The sequence below is a fragment of the Phalangium opilio genome, unplaced genomic scaffold (assembly GCF_054372755.1).
Source record: "Phalangium opilio isolate 3A_F unplaced genomic scaffold, DU_Popi_V2 ptg000053l_1, whole genome shotgun sequence".
NCBI lineage: Eukaryota > Metazoa > Arthropoda > Arachnida > Opiliones > Phalangiidae > Phalangium > Phalangium opilio.
Genome location: NW_028324172.1, coordinates 4,793,211 through 4,820,097, shown reverse-complemented (window position 1 = coordinate 4,820,097; position 26,887 = coordinate 4,793,211). Strand labels below are relative to the sequence as shown.

General features: G+C 42.5%; 1 protein-coding gene across 1 annotated transcript; it reads right to left on the bottom strand.

The window, feature by feature from the left end:
• Window positions 1-280: 280 nt before the first annotated feature.
• On the bottom strand, window positions 281-3,664 carry LOC149673206 (uncharacterized). The gene is made up of 6 exons (XM_089840229.1): window positions 3,590-3,664; window positions 2,367-2,543; window positions 981-1,190; window positions 749-920; window positions 581-641; window positions 281-473 (listed from the first exon to the last, which is right to left on the bottom strand). Exons 1-6 carry the CDS (start codon window positions 3,662-3,664, stop codon window positions 281-283), a joined length of 888 nt encoding a protein of 295 aa, XP_089696355.1.
• Between the last annotated feature and the right edge of the window lie 23,223 nt (window positions 3,665-26,887).

Below are 26,887 nucleotides of genomic sequence, written 5' to 3'. Positions count from 1 at the left end.
CAGTGGTTTAGGTTTAGTCCCTTAATGATTTTGGTGCCCAAATATTTAAACCGTTAATGGTTTAATTTAAGAACATATTTGGTGTATTTCTGGATCATTAAGGATGGTTTAATTTAAGAACATATTTGGTGTATTTCTGGATCATTAAGGATCTTGTATTTGTTCCTAAACTAAATTAGTTTAACTAATAGGTTTTCTAAACTTATTCCAAAACACTTCATCCAAAATAATTAAGCCTTTTCATTGAAATAACGAATTTTGTAGTAATTGAAATCAACATTTATTTTTTACATGCTTTGATAAGTCTTTTGACCTGCGCTGGACACTTTGTAAAGGTAAACTCTAAGTAGCACAATTCAATAAAACAAAGAGTTTTAAACAATTCGGCGGGGTATTGTATGTTAAAAATCCAGTAACTGGCAATGAGCGTTGTTATTGCAACTTGAAATGAAGAAGCTTCAGCAACTTTGATTCTATCGATGTACAACTCATAATTTGTGTCAGATAAAATTTTGTTTCCCGAGTAAATAAGAACAGGCACTTTTGGATACCTGCTTGTGTCACCCTTAGGGAAAAAAACTTTTCATGGTTTTCTTTAAACCGGACTGCAACTAGCAGGATTGAATGATATCTTTTCAAACCTAATAAATGATAAAATATAATTTAAACATTTTTTATTACTTTATCTTGGCATTATTATTATTGTTATTATGAAATAATTTTCAAAATATTTAAAACAGAATATTACTTTGCATGGTCTCAGCGTTCTCTTCCTTTTTTAATTCAGTTACGATTTCTGCTTTCAAATTGGTCCCTTCTTTCTTTGCCATGACCCAAATTTTTTCAGAGTATTTTATAAGCGTTTCATCCAGTTTTTTAATAATTGAAACTTTTGTGACCCGCTTGAATTCCATTGAAATCTTTACGAGAAAAATATTAGTATACTATAGCATTGATTTTACAAATGTTTAATTTAATACTTGTCGAGCGTCCGCAAGCGCCGGGTATGTCTGCAAAACCATATCCACAGCTTCAGATTTCAAATCTTGCCTCCGATGAGAAAACGTTTTATCCATTTTGGTATCTATAACTTCCCAGTCAATTTCTTTTTTTTTTTTCATTTCATTGACCATCACTAATTTGTGAGCTTTAATGCTGTCCTCATCCTCGAAACTTTCCATATCATCAACCTACAAAGGCAATTAATTAGTTTAAAACTATTGACTAATAATTTATACTGGGCATAAAGAGATTATTTTTTATTGATTTCTTATCATATAGGAAGAAATCAAACTCCTATGATTGTATTATTTTGACAGTTAAAGGGTATGCGCAGCTTTATTTGAAAAACCTTTCATTCATTTAAAAAAAGATAGAGTTTCTTTCAAAGAATTGATAAATATCAAAATTTTAACTCTCCGATTAGTAGTTATTTCGGAATATGTATTTAAATATGTAGAGTTCCTACCCCCATTTTTTAAAATAGGCCGCCATCTAACAATGTGTATGACGTCAGCAACAGGCATTTCACTAGGGGGTATTTGGATCGGGACTCGGGGAAAAATAAATCTTCAGTTGGGAGTCCCGGAGTCCCCACCACTACTATCGTATAATGAAGCGTCGTCTGCATTGATTCTTATAAAAACTTAACGGTTTCCTATTGAAGACCTACATAGTAAATTTTGCGGAAAGTTTGTTAATTAACCTCAGCCTGTAATGTCTTCAAGTTCGAGTAGTGAGTCGTATAATCCTGTCGATGGTTTGTCGGATTTTTCGATTACCTTAAGTGGTTCGTCTGAGTCTGACGGGGAGGGTGCTGTTGTTAGGCGTAGGATACACGGAAATAGGTGCTCAACCCTATCAGTTTGAACCTGAGGCGCGAGTTAACCAGCCACCAGATGTAATTGCCCAGGAGCCAGAGATAGACATATTTGATATTTATTTTATATTTAATTTAGAAACTAAAAAGTACACGCTTTAAACAAGCAAAGATTTAAGGCGGGCTGGTAGCCGTAAATAGTAGCAGACGACACATAACATCAATTGGGAGTCCGCCGACTCAGCGGACTCCCATTTTTTCCGTTGTCTGACGTCAATCCCCCAAAAAACAAGCTGGAAAGCCAAGGGTATAGCATATTCCAGAACGGTGTTTTGGCGATTTTTAAATTAATTTTAAGTATAGAAATGTTTGTTAAATTAAATTAAAAACTTGATATTTAGAAAGAAGAGACTCGAAAGTTTAAGTTTAGTCTATTTTAGATAAAAAATATGATATGAAATTAAAGCTGCCCATACCCTTTAAAATGAACTCGATAAAAATATCTCTTCAGGACAGACAGTGCTTGATTATAAACATATATAACTACCTCAACTCTTTCGATAGATACTTTGGTGTCGATTTCTGAAGGAGTTGCGTTCTTATGCTGAATGTTTTTATAGGACTGCTTTCCATATTTTTTTCTGTTATCATCCACAATCTTAAAATTTGTTATATTTTGCCTAAAATTTTTAAATTTTGAACGCAACGACTGGTACCACATTTCCTGTTAAGTAATTTCAAAAAAAATAGTATCCCTTTAAAACTATACAATTTGAAGAATTTATTGAAAAAACAAAGGCGGAAGAATTATCTCCAAAGCTTTACTGTAATCCATCCGACTCATACCCCAGTGTCGAGGTGCGTTTCCCAATGCATTAAAGGGACTGTAAAGAAGGCATCGGCGGGTGGGTAAAATTTATTTGAAATACGTAAGAGGCACGTGACCAGGGAGAGGCGTGGTTCAAAGAAGCTTAGTTCGTTTTATTTCGAAAATCACCACTTCATGGAATTGGCGCTGCAATCTCGCGAAAAACAAGGACTAGATGTCCAGTTTCACTCCATGAGGAGTCTTTGTATCTTGGCATCACGTGATGTCTGTGACGTATTTCAAATCATTTTTACCCACCCGCCGATGACTTCTTTGCAGTCCCTTTAAGTGAAGAAAATAAGACCCGCCCCATGCTCCGAATCAGTCGGGATCTATGACATGCGCTAAACTTCGGGGGCTAAGACGCGCGCTATATATCTATTCCGTCTTAAATTTTTAATAAATTCCTGGTAATATTTATATATTTTTGTACCATTATTTCGTCGAGCTAGGGTCACAAGGGACCATACAGCTCCAATAATATATACATAGTTATATAAAATTTGTGTCTGAGGGTTATATATTTATATAAATCAAGATACTGCATAAACTGATGTTTACAGCTCAGAGCGAATTAGAAATATGGCTGTATTGGTATCTTGAATAACTTGTGAAATATAATGTAGGTACCCTTGCCGAAATAATTACATACGGTTTTAAGAGGTCTATTCTCTAGAAAAAACGTTGAGTTTTAGACGCCCCAAAGACCACATAAAAAGGTACTCTGAAGCTGTGTAGGAGGTTATGGAGACGTTATACAGAGCGACGTATTCATTTAGGATGTATCATTGTAAGACGTCTTGACTAGGTGTACAATGAGACGTCTTTAACAGGGAATACTTTAAGAACATGGAGGAAAGTCTTTATTTAGCCTACGTAAGGACTACTTACATTGAGAATACCCATAATCGTGCTGTAGTAAGCTCAATAGTGGTGTCCACCGGGGAAGGTGCTAAATGAGATCTTGTACTGGTCATGCTAAGAAAGGTCTTTGACGTATCCATCTAATTGAGCTCGTGATGTACCTGTTCGCGAAAAGACCTATTTGCAGCAGTGTATACTTCGTCTAACATGAAGCACACTCAAAAAGCTCTTGGTGTAGCGTTCTAAGTCAGGTCCGAATTCCGAACAGCTGGAGATGTCTAATAGATGCCGTCTAAATGGCGTCTAATATAGAGTACACCCAAAGAGGTCTTAATGAAGCGTTCTAAGTCAGGTCCGAATACCGACCAGCTGGAGATGTCTAATAGATGCCGTCTAAATGACGTCTAATATAGAGTACCCCCAAAGAGGTCTTAATGAAGCGTTCTAAGTCAGGTCCGAATACCGACCAGCTAGAGATGTCTGATAGAAGCCGTCTAAATGACGTCTGATATAGAGTACCCCCAAACAGGTCTTAACGAAGCGTTCTAAGTCAGGTCCGAATTCCGAACAGCTGGAGATGTCTAATAGATGCCGTCTAAATGACGTCTAATATAGAGTACCCCCAAAGAGGTCTTAATGAAGCGTTCTAAGTCAGGTCCGAATACCGACCAGCTGGAGATGTCTAATAGATGCCGTCTAAATGACGTCTAATATAGAGTACCCGCAAACAGGTCTTAATGAAGCGTTCTAAGTCAGGTCCGAATACCGACCAGCTAGAGATGTCTGATAGATGCCGTCTAAATGACGTCTGATATAGAGTACCCCCAAACAGGTCTTAATGAAGCGTTCTAAGTCAGGTCCGAATTCCGAACAGCTGGAGATGTCTCATAGATGCCGTCTAAATGACGTCTAATATAGAGTACCCCCAAAGAGGTCTTAATGAAGCGTTCTAAGTCAGGTCCGAATACCGACCAGCTGGAGATGTCTAATAGATGCCGTCTAAATGACGTCTAATATAGAGTACCCCCAAAGAGGTCTTAATGAAGCGTTCTAAGTCAGGTCCGAATACCGACCAGCTGGAGATGTCTAATAGATGCCGTCTAAATGACGTCTAATATAGAGTACCCCCAAAGAGGTCTTAATGAAGCGTTCTAAGTCAGGTCCGAATACCGACCAGCTGGAGATGTCTAATAGATGCCGTCTAAATGACGTCTAATATAGAGTACCCGCAAACAGGTCTTAATGAAGCGTTCTAAGTCAGGTCCGAATACCGACCGGCTAGAGATGTCTGATAGATGACGTCTAAATGACGTCTGATATAGAGTACCCCCAAACAGGTCTTAATGAAGCGTTCTAAGTCAGGTCCGAATTCCGAACAGCTGGAGATGTCTAATAGATGCCGTCTAAATGACGTCTAATATAGAGTACCCCCAAAGAGGTCTTAATGAAGCGTTCTAAGTCAGGTCCGAATACCGACCAGCTGAAGATGTCTAATAGATGCCGTCTAAATGACGTCTAATATAGAGTACCCCCAAAGAGGTCTTAATGAAGCGTTCTAAGTCAGGTCCGAATACCGACCAGCTGAAAAATCTAATAGATGCCGTCTAAATGACGTCTGATATAGAGTACCCCCAAACAGGTCTTAATGAAGCGTTCTAAGTCAGGTCCGAATTCCGAACAGCTGGAGATGTCTCATAGATGCCGTCTAAATGACGTCTAATATAGAGTACCCCCAAAGAGGTCTTAATGAAGCGTTCTAAGTCAGGTCCGAATACCGACCAGCTGGAGATGTCTAATAGATGCCGTCTAAATGACGTCTGATATAGAGTACCCCCAAACAGGTCTTAATGAAGCGTTCTAAGTCAGGTCCGAATACCGACCAGCTGGAGATGTCTAAAAGATGCCGTCTAAATGACGTCTAATATAGAGTACCCCCAAAGAGGTCTTAATGAAGCGTTCTAAGTCAGGTCCGAATACCGACCAGCTGGAGATGTCTAATAGATGCCGTCTAAATGACGTCTAATATAGAGTACCCGCAAACAGGTCTTAATGAAGCGTTCTAAGTCAGGTCCGAATACCGACCGGCTAGAGATGTCTGATAGATGACGTCTAAATGACGTCTGATATAGAGTACCCCCAAACATGTCTTAATGAAGCGTTCTAAGTCAGGTCCGAATTCCGAACAGCTGGAGATGTCTAATAGATGCCGTCTAAATGACGTCTAATATAGAGTACCCCCAAAGAGGTCTTAATGAAGCGTTCTAAGTCAGGTCCGAATACCGACCAGCTGAAGATGTCTAATAGATGCCGTCTAAATGACGTCTAATATAGAGTACCCCCAAAGAGGTCTTAATGAAGCGTTCTAAGTCAGGTCCGAATACCGACCAGCTGAAAAATCTAATAGATGCCGTCTAAATGACGTCTGATATAGAGTACCCCCAAACAGGTCTTAATGAAGCGTTCTAAGTCAGGTCCGAATTCCGAACAGCTGGAGATGTCTCATAGATGCCGTCTAAATGACGTCTAATATAGAGTACCCCCAAGGAGGTCTTAATGAAGCGTTCTAAGTCAGGTCCGAATACCGACCAGCTGAAGATGTCTAATAGATGCCGTCTAAATGACGTCTAATATAGAGTACCCCCAAAGAGGTCTTAATGAAGCGTTCTAAGTCAGGTCCGAATACCGACCAGCTGAAAAATCTAATAGATGCCGTCTAAATGACGTCTAATATAGAGTACCCCCAAACAGGTCTTAATGAAGCGTTCTAAGTCAGGTCCGAATACCGACCAGCTAGAGATGTCTAATAGATGCCGTCAAAATGACGTCTAATATAGAGTACCCCCAAAGAGGTCTTAATGAAGCGTTCTAAGTCAGGTCCGAATACCGACCAGCTGAAAAATCTAATAGATGCCGTCTAAATGACGTCTAATATAGAGTACCCCCAAACAGGTCTTAATGAAGCGTTCTAAGTCAGGTCCGAATACCGACCAGCTAGAGATGTCTGATAGATGCCGTCTAAATGACGTCTGATATAGAGTACCCCCAAACAGGTCTTAATGAAGCGTTCTAAGTCAGGTCCGAATACCGACCAGCTGAAAAATCTAATAGATGCCGTCTAAATGACGTCTAATATAGAGTACCCCCAAACAGGTCTTAATGAAGCGTTCTAAGTCAGGTCCGAATACCGACCAGCTAGAGATGTCTGATAGATGCCGTCTAAATGACGTCTGATATAGAGTACCCCCAAACAGGTCTTAATGAAGCGTTCTAAGTCAGGTCCGAATTCCGAACAGCTGGAGATGTCTAATAGATGCCGTCTAAATGACGTCTAATATAGAGTACCCCCAAAGAGGTCTTAATGAAGCGTTCTAAGTCAGGTCCGAATACCGACCAGCTAGAGATGTCTAATAGATGCCGTCTAAATGACGTCTAATATAGAGTACCCCCAAAGAGGTCTTAATGAAGCGTTCTAAGTCAGGTCCGAATACCGACCAGCTGAAGATGTCTAATAGATGCCGTCTAAATGACGTCTAATATAGAGTACCCCCAAAGAGGTCTTAATGAAGCGTTATAAGTCAGGTCCGAATACCGACCAGCTGGAGATGTCTAATAGATGCCGTCTAAATGACGTCTAATATAGAGTACCCGCAAACAGGTCTTAATGAAGCGTTCTAAGTCAGGTCCGAATACCGACCGGCTAGAGATGTCTGATAGATGACGTCTAAATGACGTCTGATATAGAGTACCCCCAAACAGGTCTTAATGAAGCGTTCTAAGTCAGGTCCGAATTCCGAACAGCTGGAGATGTCTAATAGATGCCGTCTAAATGACGTCTAATATAGAGTACCCCCAAAGAGGTCTTAATGAAGCGTTCTAAGTCAGGTCCGAATACCGACCAGCTGAAAAATCTAATAGATGCCGTCTAAATGACGTCTAATATAGAGTACCCCCAAACAGGTCTTAATGAAGCGTTCTAAGTCAGGTCCGAATACCGACCAGCTAGAGATGTCTGATAGATGCCGTCTAAATGACGTCTGATATAGAGTACCCCCAAACAGGTCTTAATGAAGCGTTCTAAGTCAGGTCCGAATTCCGAACAGCTGGAGATGTCTAATAGATGCCGTCTAAATGACGTCTAATATAGAGTACCCCCAAAGAGGTCTTAATGAAGCGTTCTAAGTCAGGTCCGAATACCGACCAGCTGAAGATGTCTAATAGATGCCGTCTAAATGACTTCTAATATAGAATACCCCCAAAGAAGTCTTAATGAAGCGTTCTAAGTCAGGTCCGAATACCGACCAGCTGAAGATGTCTAATAGATGCCGTCTAAATGACGTCTAATATAGAGTACCCCCAAAGAGGTCTTAATGAAGCGTTCTAAGTCAGGTCCGAATACCGACCAGCTGGAGATGTCTAATAGATGCCGTCTAAATGACGTCTAATATAGAGTACCCGCAAACAGGTCTTAATGAAGCGTTCTAAGTCAGGTCCGAATACCGACCGGCTAGAGATGTCTGATAGATGACGTCTAAATGACGTCTGATATAGAGTACCCCCAAACAGGTCTTAATGAAGCGTTCTAAGTCAGGTCCGAATTCCGAACAGCTGGAGATGTCTAAAAGATGCCGTCTAAATGACGTCTAATATAGAGTACCCCCAAAGAGGTCTTAATGAAGCGTTCTAAGTCAGGTCCGAATACCGACCAGCTGAAGATGTCTAATAGATGCCGTCTAAATGACGTCTAATATAGAGTACCCCCAAAGAGGTCTTAATGAAGCGTTCTAAGTCAGGTCCGAATACCGACCAGCTGAAGATGTCTAATAGATGCCGTCTAAATGACGTCTAATATAGAGTACCCCCAAGGAGGTCTTAATGAAGCGTTCTAAGTCAGGTCCGAATACCGACCAGCTGAAGATGTCTAATAGATGCCGTCTAAATGACGTCTAATATAGAGTACCCCCAAAGAGGTCTTAATGAAGCGTTCTAAGTCAGGTCCGAATACCGACCAGCTGAAAAATCTAATAGATGCCGTCTAAATGACGTCTAATATAGAGTACCCCCAAACAGGTCTTAATGAAGCGTTCTAAGTCAGGTCCGAATACCGACCAGCTAGAGATGTCTTATAGATGCCGTCTAAATGACGTCTAATATAGAGTACCCCCAAAGAGGTCTTAATGAAGCGTTCTAAGTCAGGTCCGAATACCGACCAGCTGAAAAATCTAATAGATGCCGTCTAAATGACGTCTAATATAGAGTACCCCAAACAGGTCTTAATGAAGCGTTCTAAGTCAGGTCCGAATACCGACCAGCTAGAGATGTCTGATAGATGCCGTCTAAATGACGTCTGATATAGAGTACCCCCAAACAGGTCTTAATGAAGCGTTCTAAGTCAGGTCCGAATTCCGAACAGCTGGAGATGTCTAATAGATGCCGTCTAAATGACGTCTAATATAGAGTACCCCCAAAGAGGTCTTAATGAAGCGTTCTAAGTCAGGTCCGAATACCGACCACCTGAAGATGTCTAATAGATGCCGTCTAAATGACGTCTGATATAGAGTACCCCCAAACAGGTCTTAATGAAGCGTTCTAAGTCAGGTCCGAATTCCGAACAGCTGGAGATGTCTAATAGATGCCGTCTAAATGACGTCTAATATAGAGTACCCCCAAAGAGGTCTTAATGAAGCGTTCTAAGTCAGGTCCGAATACCGACCAGCTGAAGATGTCTAATAGATGCCGTCTAAATGACGTCTAATATAGAGTACCCCCAAAGAGGTCTTAATGAAGCGTTCTAAGTCAGGTCCGAATACCGACCAGCTGAAGATGTCTAATAGATGCCGTCTAAATGACGTCTAATATAGAGTACCCCCAAAGAGGTCTTAATGAAGCGTTCTAAGTCAGGTCCGAATACCGACCAGCTGGAGATGTCTAATAGATGCCGTCTAAATGACGTCTAATATAGAGTACCCGCAAACAGGTCTTAATGAAGCGTTCTAAGTCAGGTCCGAATACCGACCGGCTAGAGATGTCTGATAGATGACGTCTAAATGACGTCTGATATAGAGTACCCCCAAACAGGTCTTAATGAAGCGTTCTAAGTCAGGTCCGAATTCCGAACAGCTGGAGATGTCTAATAGATGCCGTCTAAATGACGTCTAATATAGAGTACCCCCAAAGAGGTCTTAATGAAGCGTTCTAAGTCAGGTCCGAATTCCGAACAGCTGGAGATGTCTAAAAGATGCCGTCTAAATGACGTCTAATATAGAGTACCCCCAAAGAGGTCTTAATGAAGCGTTCTAAGTCAGGTCCGAATACCGACCAGCTGAAGATGTCTAATAGATGCCGTCTAAATGACGTCTAATATAGAGTACCCCCAAAGAGGTCTTAATGAAGCGTTCTAAGTCAGGTCCGAATACCGACCAGCTGAAGATGTCTAATAGATGCCGTCTAAATGACGTCTGATATAGAGTACCCCCAAACAGGTCTTAATGAAGCGTTCTAAGTCAGGTCCGAATTCCGAACAGCTGGAGATGTCTAATAGATGCCGTCTAAATGACGTCTAATATAGAGTACCCCCAAACAGGTCTTAATGAAGCGTTCTAAGTCAGGTCCGAATTCCGAACAGCTGGAGATGTCTAAAAGATGCCGTCTAAATGACGTCTAATATAGAGTACCCCCAAAGAGGTCTTAATGAAGCGTTCTAAGTCAGGTCCGAATACCGACCAGCTGAAGATGTCTAATAGATGCCGTCTAAATGACGTCTAATATAGAGTACCCCCAAAGAGGTCTTAATGAAGCGTTCTAAGTCAGGTCCGAATACCGACCAGCTGAAGATGTCTAATAGATGCCGTCTAAATGACGTCTAATATAGAGTACCCCCAAGGAGGTCTTAATGAAGCGTTCTAAGTCAGGTCCGAATACCGACCAGCTGAAGATGTCTGATAGATGCCGTCTAAATGACGTCTAATATAGAGTACCCCCAAAGAAGTCTTAATGAAGCGTTCTAAGTCAGGTCCGAATACCGACCAGCTGAAAAATCTAATAGATGCCGTCTAAATGACGTCTAATATAGAGTACCCCCAAACAGGTCTTAATGAAGCGTTCTAAGTCAGGTCCGAATACCGACCAGCTAGAGATGTCTAATAGATGCCGTCAAAATGACGTCTAATATAGAGTACCCCCAAAGAGGTCTTAATGAAGCGTTCTAAGTCAGGTCCGAATACCGACCAGCTGAAAAATCTAATAGATGCCGTCTAAATGACGTCTAATATAGAGTACCCCCAAACAGGTCTTAATGAAGCGTTCTAAGTCAGGTCCGAATACCGACCAGCTAGAGATGTCTGATAGATGCCGTCTAAATGACGTCTGATATAGAGTACCCCCAAACAGGTCTTAATGAAGCGTTCTAAGTCAGGTCCGAATACCGACCAGCTGAAAAATCTAATAGATGCCGTCTAAATGACGTCTAATATAGAGTACCCCCAAACAGGTCTTAATGAAGCGTTCTAAGTCAGGTCCGAATACCGACCAGCTAGAGATGTCTGATAGATGCCGTCTAAATGACGTCTGATATAGAGTACCCCCAAACAGGTCTTAATGAAGCGTTCTAAGTCAGGTCCGAATTCCGAACAGCTGGAGATGTCTAATAGATGCCGTCTAAATGACGTCTAATATAGAGTACCCCCAAAGAGGTCTTAATGAAGCGTTCTAAGTCAAGTCCGAATACCGACCAGCTAGAGATGTCTAATAGATGCCGTCTAAATGACGTCTAATATAGAGTACCCCCAAAGAGGTCTTAATGAAGCGTTCTAAGTCAGGTCCGAATACCGACCAGCTGAAGATGTCTAATAGATGCCGTCTAAATGACGTCTAATATAGAGTACCCCCAAAGAGGTCTGAATGAAGCGTTATAAGTCAGGTCCGAATACCGACCAGCTGGAGATGTCTAATAGATGCCGTCTAAATGACGTCTAATATAGAGTACCCGCAAACAGGTCTTAATGAAGCGTTCTAAGTCAGGTCCGAATACCGACCGGCTAGAGATATCTGATAGATGACGTCTAAATGACGTCTGATATAGAGTACCCCCAAACAGGTCTTAATGAAGCGTTCTAAGTCAGGTCCGAATTCCGAACAGCTGGAGATGTCTAATAGATGCCGTCTAAATGACGTCTAATATAGAGTACCCCCAAAGAGGTCTTAATGAAGCGTTCTAAGTCAGGTCCGAATACCGACCAGCTGAAAAATCTAATAGATGCCGTCTAAATGACGTCTAATATAGAGTACCCCCAAACAGGTCTTAATGAAGCGTTCTAAGTCAGGTCCGAATACCGACCAGCTAGAGATGTCTGATAGATGCCGTCTAAATGACGTCTGATATAGAGTACCCCCAAACAGGTCTTAATGAAGCGTTCTAAGTCAGGTCCGAATTCCGAACAGCTGGAGATGTCTAATAGATGCCGTCTAAATGACGTCTAATATAGAGTACCCCCAAAGAGGTCTTAATGAAGCGTTCTAAGTCAGGTCCGAATACCGACCAGCTGAAGATGTCTAATAGATGCCGTCTAAATGACTTCTAATATAGAGTACCCCCAAAGAAGTCTTAATGAAGCGTTCTAAGTCAGGTCCGAATACCGACCAGCTGAAGATGTCTAATAGATGCCGTCTAAATGACGTCTAATATAGAGTACCCCCAAAGAGGTCTTAATGAAGCGTTCTAAGTCAGGTCCGAATACCGACCAGCTGGAGATGTCTAATAGATGCCGTCTAAATGACGTCTAATATAGAGTACCCGCAAACAGGTCTTAATGAAGCGTTCTAAGTCAGGTCCGAATACCGACCGGCTAGAGATGTCTGATAGATGACGTCTAAATGACGTCTGATATAGAGTACCCCCAAACAGGTCTTAATGAAGCGTTCTAAGTCAGGTCCGAATTCCGAACAGCTGGAGATGTCTAAAAGATGCCGTCTAAATGACGTCTAATATAGAGTACCCCCAAAGAGGTCTTAATGAAGCGTTCTAAGTCAGGTCCGAATACCGACCAGCTGAAGATGTCTAATAGATGCCGTCTAAATGACGTCTAATATAGAGTACCCCCAAAGAGGTCTTAATGAAGCGTTTTAAGTCAGGTCCGAATACCGACCAGCTGAAGATGTCTAATAGATGCCGTCTAAATGACGTCTAATATAGAGTACCCCCAAGGAGGTCTTAATGAAGCGTTCTAAGTCAGGTCCGAATACCGACCAGCTGAAGATGTCTAATAGATGCCGTCTAAATGACGTCTAATATAGAGTACCCCCAAAGAGGTCTTAATGAAGCGTTCTAAGTCAGGTCCGAATACCGACCAGCTGAAAAATCTAATAGATGCCGTCTAAATGACGTCTAATATAGAGTACCCCCAAACAGGTCTTAATGAAGCGTTCTAAGTCAGGTCCGAATACCGACCAGCTAGAGATGTCTAATAGATGCCGTCTAAATGACGTCTAATATAGAGTACCCCCAAAGAGGTCTTAATGAAGCGTTCTAAGTCAGGTCCGAATACCGACCAGCTGAAAAATCTAATAGATGCCGTCTAAATGACGTCTAATATAGAGTACCCCAAACAGGTCTTAATGAAGCGTTCTAAGTCAGGTCCGAATACCGACCAGCTAGAGATGTCTGATAGATGCCGTCTAAATGACGTCTGATATAGAGTACCCCCAAACAGGTCTTAATGAAGCGTTCTAAGTCAGGTCCGAATTCCGAACAGCTGGAGATGTCTAATAGATGCCGTCTAAATGACGTCTAATATAGAGTACCCCCAAAGAGGTCTTAATGAAGCGTTCTAAGTCAGGTCCGAATACCGACCACCTGAAGATGTCTAATAGATGCCGTCTAAATGACGTCTAATATAGAGTACCCCCAAAGAGGTCTTAATGAAGCGTTCTAAGTCAGGTCCGAATACCGACCAGCTGAAGATGTCTAATAGATGCCGTCTAAATGACGTCTAATATAGAGTACCCCCAAAGAGGTCTTAATGAAGCGTTCTAAGTCAGGTCCGAATACCGACCAGCTAGAGATGTCTAATAGATGCCGTCAAAATGACGTCTAATATAGAGTACCCCCAAAGAGGTCTTAATGAAGCGTTCTAAGTCAGGTCCGAATACCGACCAGCTGAAAAATCTAATAGATGCCGTCTAAATGACGTCTAATATAGAGTACCCCCAAACAGGTCTTAATGAAGCGTTCTAAGTCAGGTCCGAATACCGACCAGCTAGAGATGTCTGATAGATGCCGTCTAAATGACGTCTGATATAGAGTACCCCCAAACAGGTCTTAATGAAGCGTTCTAAGTCAGGTCCGAATACCGACCAGCTGAAAAATCTAATAGATGCCGTCTAAATGACGTCTAATATAGAGTACCCCCAAACAGGTCTTAATGAAGCGTTCTAAGTCAGGTCCGAATACCGACCAGCTAGAGATGTCTGATAGATGCCGTCTAAATGACGTCTGATATAGAGTACCCCCAAACAGGTCTTAATGAAGCGTTCTAAGTCAGGTCCGAATTCCGAACAGCTGGAGATGTCTAATAGATGCCGTCTAAATGACGTCTAATATAGAGTACCCCCAAAGAGGTCTTAATGAAGCGTTCTAAGTCAGGTCCGAATACCGACCAGCTAGAGATGTCTAATAGATGCCGTCTAAATGACGTCTAATATAGAGTACCCCCAAAGAGGTCTTAATGAAGCGTTCTAAGTCAGGTCCGAATACCGACCAGCTGAAGATGTCTAATAGATGCCGTCTAAATGACGTCTAATATAGAGTACCCCCAAAGAGGTCTTAATGAAGCGTTATAAGTCAGGTCCGAATACCGACCAGCTGGAGATGTCTAATAGATGCCGTCTAAATGACGTCTAATATAGAGTACCCGCAAACAGGTCTTAATGAAGCGTTCTAAGTCAGGTCCGAATACCGACCGGCTAGAGATGTCTGATAGATGACGTCTAAATGACGTCTGATATAGAGTACCCCCAAACAGGTCTTAATGAAGCGTTCTAAGTCAGGTCCGAATTCCGAACAGCTGGAGATGTCTAATAGATGCCGTCTAAATGACGTCTAATATAGAGTACCCCCAAAGAGGTCTTAATGAAGCGTTCTAAGTCAGGTCCGAATACCGACCAGCTGAAAAATCTAATAGATGCCGTCTAAATGACGTCTAATATAGAGTACCCCCAAACAGGTCTTAATGAAGCGTTCTAAGTCAGGTCCGAATACCGACCAGCTAGAGATGTCTGATAGATGCCGTCTAAATGACGTCTGATATAGAGTACCCCCAAACAGGTCTTAATGAAGCGTTCTAAGTCAGGTCCGAATTCCGAACAGCTGGAGATGTCTAATAGATGCCGTCTAAATGACGTCTAATATAGAGTACCCCCAAAGAGGTCTTAATGAAGCGTTCTAAGTCAGGTCCGAATACCGACCAGCTGAAGATGTCTAATAGATGCCGTCTAAATGACTTCTAATATAGAGTACCCCCAAAGAAGTCTTAATGAAGCGTTCTAAGTCAGGTCCGAATACCGACCAGCTGAAGATGTCTAATAGATGCCGTCTAAATGACGTCTAATATAGAGTACCCCCAAAGAGGTCTTAATGAAGCGTTCTAAGTCAGGTCCGAATACCGACCAGCTGGAGATGTCTAATAGATGCCGTCTAAATGACGTCTAATATAGAGTACCCCCAAAGAGGTCTTAATGAAGCGTTCTAAGTCAGGTCCGAATACCGACCAGCTGAAAAATCTAATAGATGCCGTCTAAATGACGTCTAATATAGAGTACCCCCAAACAGGTCTTAATGAAGCGTTCTAAGTCAGGTCCGAATACCGACCAGCTAGAGATGTCTGATAGATGCCGTCTAAATGACGTCTGATATAGAGTACCCCCAAACAGGTCTTAATGAAGCGTTCTAAGTCAGGTCCGAATTCCGAACAGCTGGAGATGTCTAATAGATGCCGTCTAAATGACGTCTAATATAGAGTACCCCCAAAGAGGTCTTAATGAAGCGTTCTAAGTCAGGTCCGAATACCGACCAGCTGAAGATGTCTAATAGATGCCGTCTAAATGACTTCTAATATAGAGTACCCCCAAAGAAGTCTTAATGAAGCGTTCTAAGTCAGGTCCGAATACCGACCAGCTGAAGATGTCTAATAGATGCCGTCTAAATGACGTCTAATATAGAGTACCCCCAAAGAGGTCTTAATGAAGCGTTCTAAGTCAGGTCCGAATACCGACCAGCTGGAGATGTCTAATAGATGCCGTCTAAATGACGTCTAATATAGAGTACCCGCAAACAGGTCTTAATGAAGCGTTCTAAGTCAGGTCCGAATACCGACCGGCTAGAGATGTCTGATAGATGACGTCTAAATGACGTCTGATATAGAGTACCCCCAAACAGGTCTTAATGAAGCGTTCTAAGTCAGGTCCGAATTCCGAACAGCTGGAGATGTCTAAAAGATGCCGTCTAAATGACGTCTAATATAGAGTACCCCCAAAGAGGTCTTAATGAAGCGTTCTAAGTCAGGTCCGAATACCGAACAGCTGAAGATGTCTAATAGATGCCGTCTAAATGACGTCTAATATAGAGTACCCCCAAAGAGGTCTTAATGAAGCGTTCTAAGTCAGGTCCGAATACCGACCAGCTGAAGATGTCTAATAGATGCCGTCTAAATGACGTCTAATATAGAGTACCCCCAAGGAGGTCTTAATGAAGCGTTCTAAGTCAGGTCCGAATACCGACCAGCTGAAGATGTCTAATAGATGCCGTCTAAATGACGTCTAATATAGAGTACCCCCAAAGAGGTCTTAATGAAGCGTTCTAAGTCAGGTCCGAATACCGACCAGCTGAAAAATCTAATAGATGCCGTCTAAATGACGTCTAATATAGAGTACCCCCAAACAGGTCTTAATGAAGCGTTCTAAGTCAGGTCCGAATACCGACCAGCTAGAGATGTCTAATAGATGCCGTCTAAATGACGTCTAATATAGAGTACCCCCAAAGAGGTCTTAATGAAGCGTTCTAAGTCAGGTCCGAATACCGACCAGCTGAAAAATCTAATAGATGCCGTCTAAATGACGTCTAATATAGAGTACCCAAAACAGGTCTTAATGAAGCGTTCTAAGTCAGGTCCGAATACCGACCAGCTAGAGATGTCTGATAGATGCCGTCTAAATGACGTCTGATATAGAGTACCCCCAAACAGGTCTTAATGAAGCGTTCTAAGTCAGGTCCGAATTCCGAACAGCTGGAGATGTCTAATAGATGCCGTCTAAATGACGTCTAATATAGAGTACCCCCAAAGAGGTCTTAATGAAGCGTTCTAAGTCAGGTCCGAATACCGACCACCTGAAGATGTCTAATAGATGCCGTCTAAATGACGTCTAATATAGAGTACCCCCAAAGAGGTCTTAATGAAGCGTTCTAAGTCAGGTCCGAATACCGACCAGCTGAAGATGTCTAATAGATGCCGTCTAAATGACGTCTAATATAGAGTACCCCCAAAGAGGTCTTAATGAAGCGTTCTAAGTCAGGTCCGAATACCGACCAGCTAGAGATGTCTAATAGATGCCGTCAAAATGACGTCTAATATAGAGTACCCCCAAAGAGGTCTTAATGAAGCGTTCTAAGTCAGGTCCGAATACCGACCAGCTGAAAAATCTAATAGATGCCGTCTAAATGACGTCTAATATAGAGTACCCCCAAACAGGTCTTAATGAAGCGTTCTAAGTCAGGTCCGAATACCGACCAGCTAGAGATGTCTGATAGATGCCGTCTAAATGACGTCTGATATAGAGTACCCCCAAACAGGTCTTAATGAAGCGTTCTAAGTCAGGTCCGAATACCGACCAGCTGAAAAATCTAATAGATGCCGTCTAAATGACGTCTAATATAGAGTACCCCCAAACAGGTCTTAATGAAGCGTTCTAAGTCAGGTCCGAATACCGACCAGCTAGAGATGTCTGATAGATGCCGTCTAAATGACGTCTGATATAGAGTACCCCCAAACAGGTCTTAATGAAGCGTTCTAAGTCAGGTCCGAATTCCGAACAGCTGGAGATGTCTAATAGATGCCGTCTAAATGACGTCTAATATAGAGTACCCCCAAAGAGGTCTTAATGAAGCGTTCTAAGTCAGGTCCGAATACCGACCAGCTAGAGATGTCTAATAGATGCCGTCTAAATGACGTCTAATATAGAGTACCCCCAAAGAGGTCTTAATGAAGCGTTCTAAGTCAGGTCCGAATACCGACCAGCTGAAGATGTCTAATAGATGCCGTCTAAATGACGTCTAATATAGAGTACCCCCAAAGAGGTCTTAATGAAGCGTTATAAGTCAGGTCCGAATACCGACCAGCTGGAGATGTCTAATAGATGCCGTCTAAATGACGTCTAATATAGAGTACCCGCAAACAGGTCTTAATGAAGCGTTCTAAGTCAGGTCCGAATACCGACCGGCTAGAGATGTCTGATAGATGACGTCTAAATGACGTCTGATATAGAGTACCCCCAAACAGGTCTTAATGAAGCGTTCTAAGTCAGGTCCGAATTCCGAACAGCTGGAGATGTCTAATAGATGCCGTCTAAATGACGTCTAATATAGAGTACCCCCAAAGAGGTCTTAATGAAGCGTTCTAAGTCAGGTCCGAATACCGACCAGCTGAAAAATCTAATAGATGCCGTCTAAATGACGTCTAATATAGAGTACCCCCAAACAGGTCTTAATGAAGCGTTCTAAGTCAGGTCCGAATACCGACCAGCTAGAGATGTCTGATAGATGCCGTCTAAATGACGTCTGATATAGAGTACCCCCAAACAGGTCTTAATGAAGCGTTCTAAGTCAGGTCCGAATTCCGAACAGCTGGAGATGTCTAATAGATGCCGTCTAAATGACGTCTAATATAGAGTACCCCCAAAGAGGTCTTAATGAAGCGTTCTAAGTCAGGTCCGAATACCGACCAGCTGAAGATGTCTAATAGATGCCGTCTAAATGACTTCTAATATAGAGTACCCCCAAAGAAGTCTTAATGAAGCGTTCTAAGTCAGGTCCGAATACCGACCAGCTGAAGATGTCTAATAGATGCCGTCTAAATGACGTCTAATATAGAGTACCCCCAAAGAGGTCTTAATGAAGCGTTCTAAGTCAGGTCCGAATACCGACCAGCTGGAGATGTCTAATAGATGCCGTCTAAATGACGTCTAATATAGAGTACCCGCAAACAGGTCTTAATGAAGCGTTCTAAGTCAGGTCCGAATACCGACCGGCTAGAGATGTCTGATAGATGACGTCTAAATGACGTCTGATATAGAGTACCCCCAAACAGGTCTTAATGAAGCGTTCTAAGTCAGGTCCGAATTCCGAACAGCTGGAGATGTCTAAAAGATGCCGTCTAAATGACGTCTAATATAGAGTACCCCCAAAGAGGTCTTAATGAAGCGTTCTAAGTCAGGTCCGAATACCGACCAGCTGAAGATGTCTAATAGATGCCGTCTAAATGACGTCTAATATAGAGTACCCCCAAAGAAGTCTTAATGAAGCGTTCTAAGTCAGGTCCGAATACCGAACAGCTGGAGATGTCTAATAGATGCCGTCTAAATGACGTCTAATATAGAGTACCCCCAAAGAGGTCTTAATGAAGCGTTCTAAGTCAGGTCCGAATACCGACCAGCTGAAAAATCTAATAGATGCCGTCTAAATGACGTCTAATATAGAGTACCCCCAAACAGGTCTTAATGAAGCGTTCTAAGTCAGGTCCGAATACCGACCAGCTAGAGATGTCTGATAGATGCCGTCTAAATGACGTCTGATATAGAGTACCCCCAAACAGGTCTTAATGAAGCGTTCTAAGTCAGGTCCGAATTCCGAACAGCTGGAGATGTCTAATAGATGCCGTCTAAATGACGTCTAATATAGAGTACCCCCAAAGAGGTCTTAATGAAGCGTTCTAAGTCAGGTCCGAATACCGACCAGCTGAAGATGTCTAATAGATGCCGTCTAAATGACTTCTAATATAGAGTACCCCCAAAGAAGTCTTAATGAAGCGTTCTAAGTCAGGTCCGAATACCGACCAGCTGAAGATGTCTAATAGATGCCGTCTAAATGACGTCTAATATAGAGTACCCCCAAAGAGGTCTTAATGAAGCGTTCTAAGTCAGGTCCGAATACCGACCAGCTGGAGATGTCTAATAGATGCCGTCTAAATGACGTCTAATATAGAGTACCCGCAAACAGGTCTTAATGAAGCGTTCTAAGTCAGGTCCGAATACCGACCGGCTAGAGATGTCTGATAGATGACGTCTAAATGACGTCTGATATAGAGTACCCCCAAACAGGTCTTAATGAAGCGTTCTAAGTCAGGTCCGAATTCCGAACAGCTGGAGATGTCTAAAAGATGCCGTCTAAATGACGTCTAATATAGAGTACCCCCAAAGAGGTCTTAATGAAGCGTTCTAAGTCAGGTCCGAATACCGACCAGCTGAAGATGTCTAATAGATGCCGTCTAAATGACGTCTAATATAGAGTACCCCCAAAGAAGTCTTAATGAAGCGTTCTAAGTCAGGTCCGAATACCGACCAGCTGAAGATGTCTAATAGATGCCGTCTAAATGACGTCTAATATAGAGTACCCCCAAAGAGGTCTTAATGAAGCGTTCTAAGTCAGGTCCGAATACCGACCAGCTGGAGATGTCTAATAGATGCCGTCTAAATGACGTCTAATATAGAGTACCCGCAAACAGGTCTTAATGAAGCGTTCTAAGTCAGGTCCGAATACCGACCGGCTAGAGATGTCTGATAGATGACGTCTAAATGACGTCTGATATAGAGTACCCCCAAACAGGTCTTAATGAAGCGTTCTAAGTCAGGTCCGAATTCCGAACAGCTGGAGATGTCTAAAAGATGCCGTCTAAATGACGTCTAATATAGAGTACCCCCAAAGAGGTCTTAATGAAGCGTTCTAAGTCAGGTCCGAATACCGACCAGCTGAAGATGTCTAATAGATGCCGTCTAAATGACGTCTAATATAGAGTACCCCCAAGGAGGTCTTAATGAAGCGTTCTAAGTCAGGTCCGAATACCGACCAGCTGAAGATGTCTAATAGATGCCGTCTAAATGACGTCTAATATAGAGTACCCCCAAAGAGGTCTTAATGAAGCGTTCTAAGTCAGGTCCGAATACCGACCAGCTGGAGATGTCTAATAGATGCCGTCTAAATGACGTCTAATATAGAGTACCCGCAAACAGGTCTTAATGAAGCGTTCTAAGTCAGGTCCGAATACCGACCGGCTAGAGATGTCTGATAGATGACGTCTAAATGACGTCTGATATAGAGTACCCCCAAACAGGTCTTAATGAAGCGTTCTAAGTCAGGTCCGAATTCCGAACAGCTGGAGATGTCTAAAAGATGCCGTCTAAATGACGTCTAATATAGAGTACCCCCAAAGAGGTCTTAATGAAGCGTTCTAAGTCAGGTCCGAATACCGACCAGCTGAAGATGTCTAATAGATGCCGTCTAAATGACGTCTAATATAGAGTACCCCCAAAGAAGTCTTAATGAAGCGTTCTAAGTCAGGTCCGAATACCGACCAGCTGAAGATGTCTAATAGATGCCGTCTAAATGACGTCTAATATAGAGTACCCCCAAAGAGGTCTTAATGAAGCGTTCTAAGTCAGGTCCGAATACCGACCAGCTGGAGATGTCTAATAGATGCCGTCTAAATGACGTCTAATATAGAGTACCCGCAAACAGGTCTTAATGAAGCGTTCTAAGTCAGGTCCGAATACCGACCGGCTAGAGATGTCTGATAGATGACGTCTAAATGACGTCTGATATAGAGTACCCCCAAACAGGTCTTAATGAAGCGTTCTAAGTCAGGTCCGAATTCCGAACAGCTGGAGATGTCTAAAAGATGCCGTCTAAATGACGTCTAATATAGAGTACCCCCAAAGAGGTCTTAATGAAGCGTTCTAAGTCAGGTCCGAATACCGACCAGCTGAAGATGTCTAATAGATGCCGTCTAAATGACGTCTAATATAGAGTACCCCCAAGGAGGTCTTAATGAAGCGTTCTAAGTCAGGTCCGAATACCGACCAGCTGAAGATGTCTAATAGATGCCGTCTAAATGACGTCTAATATAGAGTACCCCCAAAGAGGTCTTAATGAAGCGTTCTAAGTCAGGTCCGAATACCGACCAGCTGAAAAATCTAATAGATGCCGTCTAAATGACGTCTAATATAGAGTACCCCCAAAAAGGTCTTAATGAAGCGTTCTAAGTCAGGTCCGAATACCGACCAGCTAGAGATGTCTAATAGATGCCGTCTAAATGACGTCTAATATAGAGTACCCCCAAAGAGGTCTTAATGAAGCGTTCTAAGTCAGGTCCGAATACCGACCAGCTGAAAAATCTAATAGATGCCGTCTAAATGACGTCTAATATAGAGTACCCCAAACAGGTCTTAATGAAGCGTTCTAAGTCAGGTCCGAATACCGACCAGCTAGAGATGTCTGATAGATGCCGTCTAAATGACGTCTGATATAGAGTACCCCCAAACAGGTCTTAATGAAGCGTTCTAAGTCAGGTCCGAATTCCGAACAGCTGGAGATGTCTAATAGATGCCGTCTAAATGACGTCTAATATAGAGTACCCCCAAAGAGGTCTTAATGAAGCGTTCTAAGTCAGGTCCGAATACCGACCACCTGAAGATGTCTAATAGATGCCGTCTAAATGACGTCTAATATAGAGTACCCCCAAAGAGGTCTTAATGAAGCGTTCTAAGTCAGGTCCGAATACCGACCAGCTGAAGATGTCTAATAGATGCCGTCTAAATGACGTCTAATATAGAGTACCCCCAAAGAGGTCTTAATGAAGCGTTCTAAGTCAGGTCCGAATACCGACCACCTGAAGATGTCTAATAGATGCCGTCTAAATGACGTCTAATATAGAGTACCCCCAAAGAGGTCTTAATGAAGCGTTCTAAGTCAGGTCCGAATTCCGAACAGCTGGAGATGTCTAAAAGATGCCGTCTAAATGACGTCTAATATAGAGTACCCCCAAAGAGGTCTTAATGAAGCGTTCTAAGTCAGGTCCGAATACCGACCAGCTGAAGATGTCTAATAGATGCCGTCTAAATGACGTCTAATATAGAGTACCCCCAAAGAAGTCTTAATGAAGCGTTCTAAGTCAGGTCCGAATACCGACCAGCTGAAGATGTCTAATAGATGCCGTCTAAATGACGTCTAATATAGAGTACCCCCAAAGAGGTCTTAATGAAGCGTTCTAAGTCAGGTCCGAATACCGACCAGCTGGAGATGTCTAATAGATGCCGTCTAAATGACGTCTAATATAGAGTACCCGCAAACAGGTCTTAATGAAGCGTTCTAAGTCAGGTCCGAATACCGACCGGCTAGAGATGTCTGATAGATGACGTCTAAATGACGTCTGATATAGAGTACCCCCAAACAGGTCTTAATGAAGCGTTCTAAGTCAGGTCCGAATTCCGAACAGCTGGAGATGTCTAAAAGATGCCGTCTAAATGACGTCTAATATAGAGTACCCCCAAAGAGGTCTTAATGAAGCGTTCTAAGTCAGGTCCGAATACCGACCAGCTGAAGATGTCTAATAGATGCCGTCTAAATGACGTCTAATATAGAGTACCCCCAAGGAGGTCTTAATGAAGCGTTCTAAGTCAGGTCCGAATACCGACCAGCTGAAGATGTCTAATAGATGCCGTCTAAATGACGTCTAATATAGAGTACCCCCAAAGAGGTCTTAATGAAGCGTTCTAAGTCAGGTCCGAATACCGACCAGCTGGAGATGTCTAATAGATGCCGTCTAAATGACGTCTAATATAGAGTACCCGCAAACAGGTCTTAATGAAGCGTTCTAAGTCAGGTCCGAATACCGACCGGCTAGAGATGTCTGATAGATGACGTCTAAATGACGTCTGATATAGAGTACCCCCAAACAGGTCTTAATGAAGCGTTCTAAGTCAGGTCCGAATTCCGAACAGCTGGAGATGTCTAAAAGATGCCGTCTAAATGACGTCTAATATAGAGTACCCCCAAAGAGGTCTTAATGAAGCGTTCTAAGTCAGGTCCGAATACCGACCAGCTGAAGATGTCTAATAGATGCCGTCTAAATGACGTCTAATATAGAGTACCCCCAAGGAGGTCTTAATGAAGCGTTCTAAGTCAGGTCCGAATACCGACCAGCTGAAGATGTCTAATAGATGCCGTCTAAATGACGTCTAATATAGAGTACCCCCAAAGAGGTCTTAATGAAGCGTTCTAAGTCAGGTCCGAATACCGACCAGCTGAAAAATCTAATAGATGCCGTCTAAATGACGTCTAATATAGAGTACCCCCAAAAAGGTCTTAATGAAGCGTTCTAAGTCAGGTCCGAATACCGACCAGCTAGAGATGTCTAATAGATGCCGTCTAAATGACGTCTAATATAGAGTACCCCCAAAGAGGTCTTAATGAAGCGTTCTAAGTCAGGTCCGAATACCGACCAGCTGAAAAATCTAATAGATGCCGTCTAAATGACGTCTAATATAGAGTACCCCAAACAGGTCTTAATGAAGCGTTCTAAGTCAGGTCCGAATACCGACCAGCTAGAGATGTCTGATAGATGCCGTCTAAATGACGTCTGATATAGAGTACCCCCAAACAGGTCTTAATGAAGCGTTCTAAGTCAGGTCCGAATTCCGAACAGCTGGAGATGTCTAATAGATGCCGTCTAAATGACGTCTAATATAGAGTACCCCCAAAGAGGTCTTAATGAAGCGTTCTAAGTCAGGTCCGAATACCGACCACCTGAAGATGTCTAATAGATGCCGTCTAAATGACGTCTAATATAGAGTACCCCCAAAGAGGTCTTAATGAAGCGTTCTAAGTCAGGTCCGAATACCGACCAGCTGAAGATGTCTAATAGATGCCGTCTAAATGACGTCTAATATAGAGTACCCCCAAAGAGGTCTTAATGAAGCGTTCTAAGTCAGGTCCGAATACCGACCAGCTAGAGATGTCTAATAGATGCCGTCTAAATGACGTCTAATATAGAGTACCCCCAAACAGGTCTTAATGAAGCGTTCTAAGTCAGGTCCGAATACCGACCAGCTGAAAAATCTAATAGATGCCGTCTAAATGACGTCTAATATAGAGTACCCCAAAAAGGTCTTAATGAAGCGTTCTAAGTCAGGTCCGAATACCGACCAGCTAGAGATGTCTGATAGATGCCGTCTAAATGACGTCTGATATAGAGTACCCCCAAACAGGTCTTAATGAAGCGTTCTAAGTCAGGTTCGAATTACGAACAGCTGGAGATGTCTAATAGATGCCGTCTAAATGACGTCTAATATAGAGTACCCCCAAAGAGGTCTTAATGAAGCGTTCTAAGTCAGGTCCGAATACCGACCACCTGAAGGTGTCTAATAGATGCCGTCTAAATGACGTCTAATATAGAGTACCCCCAAAGAGGTCTTAATGAAGCGTTCTAAGTCAGGTCCGAATACCGACCAGCTGGAGATGTCTAATAGATGCCGTCTAAATGACGTCTAATATAGAGTACCCCCAAAGAGGTCTTAATGAAGCGTTCTAAGTCAGGTCCGAATACCGACCAGCTGAAAAATCTAATAGATGCCGTCTAAATGACGTCTAATATAGAGTACCCCCAAACAGGTCTTAATGAAGCGTTCTAAGTCAGGTCCGAATACCGACCAGCTAGAGATGTCTGATAGATGCCGTCTAAATGACGTCTGATATAGAGTACCCCCAAACAGGTCTTAATGAAGCGTTCTAAGTCAGGTCCGAATTCCGAACAGCTGGAGATGTCTAATAGATGCCGTCTAAATGACGTCTAATATAGAGTACCCCCAAAGAGGTCTTAATGAAGCGTTCTAAGTCAGGTCCGAATACCGACCAGCTGAAGATGTCTAATAGATGCCGTCTAAATGACTTCTAATATAGAGTACCCCCAAAGAAGTCTTAATGAAGCGTTCTAAGTCAGGTCCGAATACCGACCAGCTGAAGATGTCTAATAGATGCCGTCTAAATGACGTCTAATATAGAGTACCCCCAAAGAGGTCTTAATGAAGCGTTCTAAGTCAGGTCCGAATACCGACCAGCTGGAGATGTCTAATAGATGCCGTCTAAATGACGTCTAATATAGAGTACCCGCAAACAGGTCTTAATGAAGCGTTCTAAGTCAGGTCCGAATACCGACCGGCTAGAGATGTCTGATAGATGACGTCTAAATGACGTCTGATATAGAGTACCCCCAAACAGGTCTTAATGAAGCGTTCTAAGTCAGGTCCGAATTCCGAACAGCTGGAGATGTCTAATAGATGCCGTCTAAATGACGTCTAATATAGAGTACCCCCAAAGAGGTCTTAATGAAGCGTTCTAAGTCAGGTCCGAATACCGACCAGCTGAAAAATCTAATAGATGCCGTCTAAATGACGTCTAATATAGAGTACCCCCAAACAGGTCTTAATGAAGCGTTCTAAGTCAGGTCCGAATACCGACCAGCTAGAGATGTCTGATAGATGCCGTCTAAATGACGTCTGATATAGAGTACCCCCAAACAGGTCTTAATGAAGCGTTCTAAGTCAGGTCCGAATTCCGAACAGCTGGAGATGTCTAATAGATGCCGTCTAAATGACGTCTAATATAGAGTACCCCCAAAGAGGTCTTAATGAAGCGTTCTAAGTCAGGTCCGAATACCGACCACCTGAAGATGTCTAATAGATGCCGTCTAAATGACGTCTAATATAGAGTACCCCCAAACAGGTCTTAATGAAGCGTTCTAAGTCAGGTCCGAATACCGACCAGCTGAAGATGTCTAATAGATGCCGTCTAAATGACGTCTAATATAGAGTACCCCCAAAGAGGTCTTAATGAAGCGTTCTAAGTCAGGTCCGAATACCGACCAGCTAGAGATGTCTAATAGATGCCGTCTAAATGACGTCTAATATAGAGTACCCCCAAACAGGTCTTAATGAAGCGTTCTAAGTCAGGTCCGAATACCGACCAGCTAGAGATGTCTAATAGATGCCGTCTAAATGACGTCTAATATAGAGTACCCCCAAAGAGGTCTTAATGAAGCGTTCTAAGTCAGGTCCGAATACCGACCAGCTGAAAAATCTAATAGATGCCGTCTAAATGACGTCTAATATAGAGTACCCCAAAAAGGTCTTAATGAAGCGTTCTAAGTCAGGTCCGAATACCGACCAGCTAGAGATGTCTGATAGATGCCGTCTAAATGACGTCTGATATAGAGTACCCCCAAACAGGTCTTAATGAAGCGTTCTAA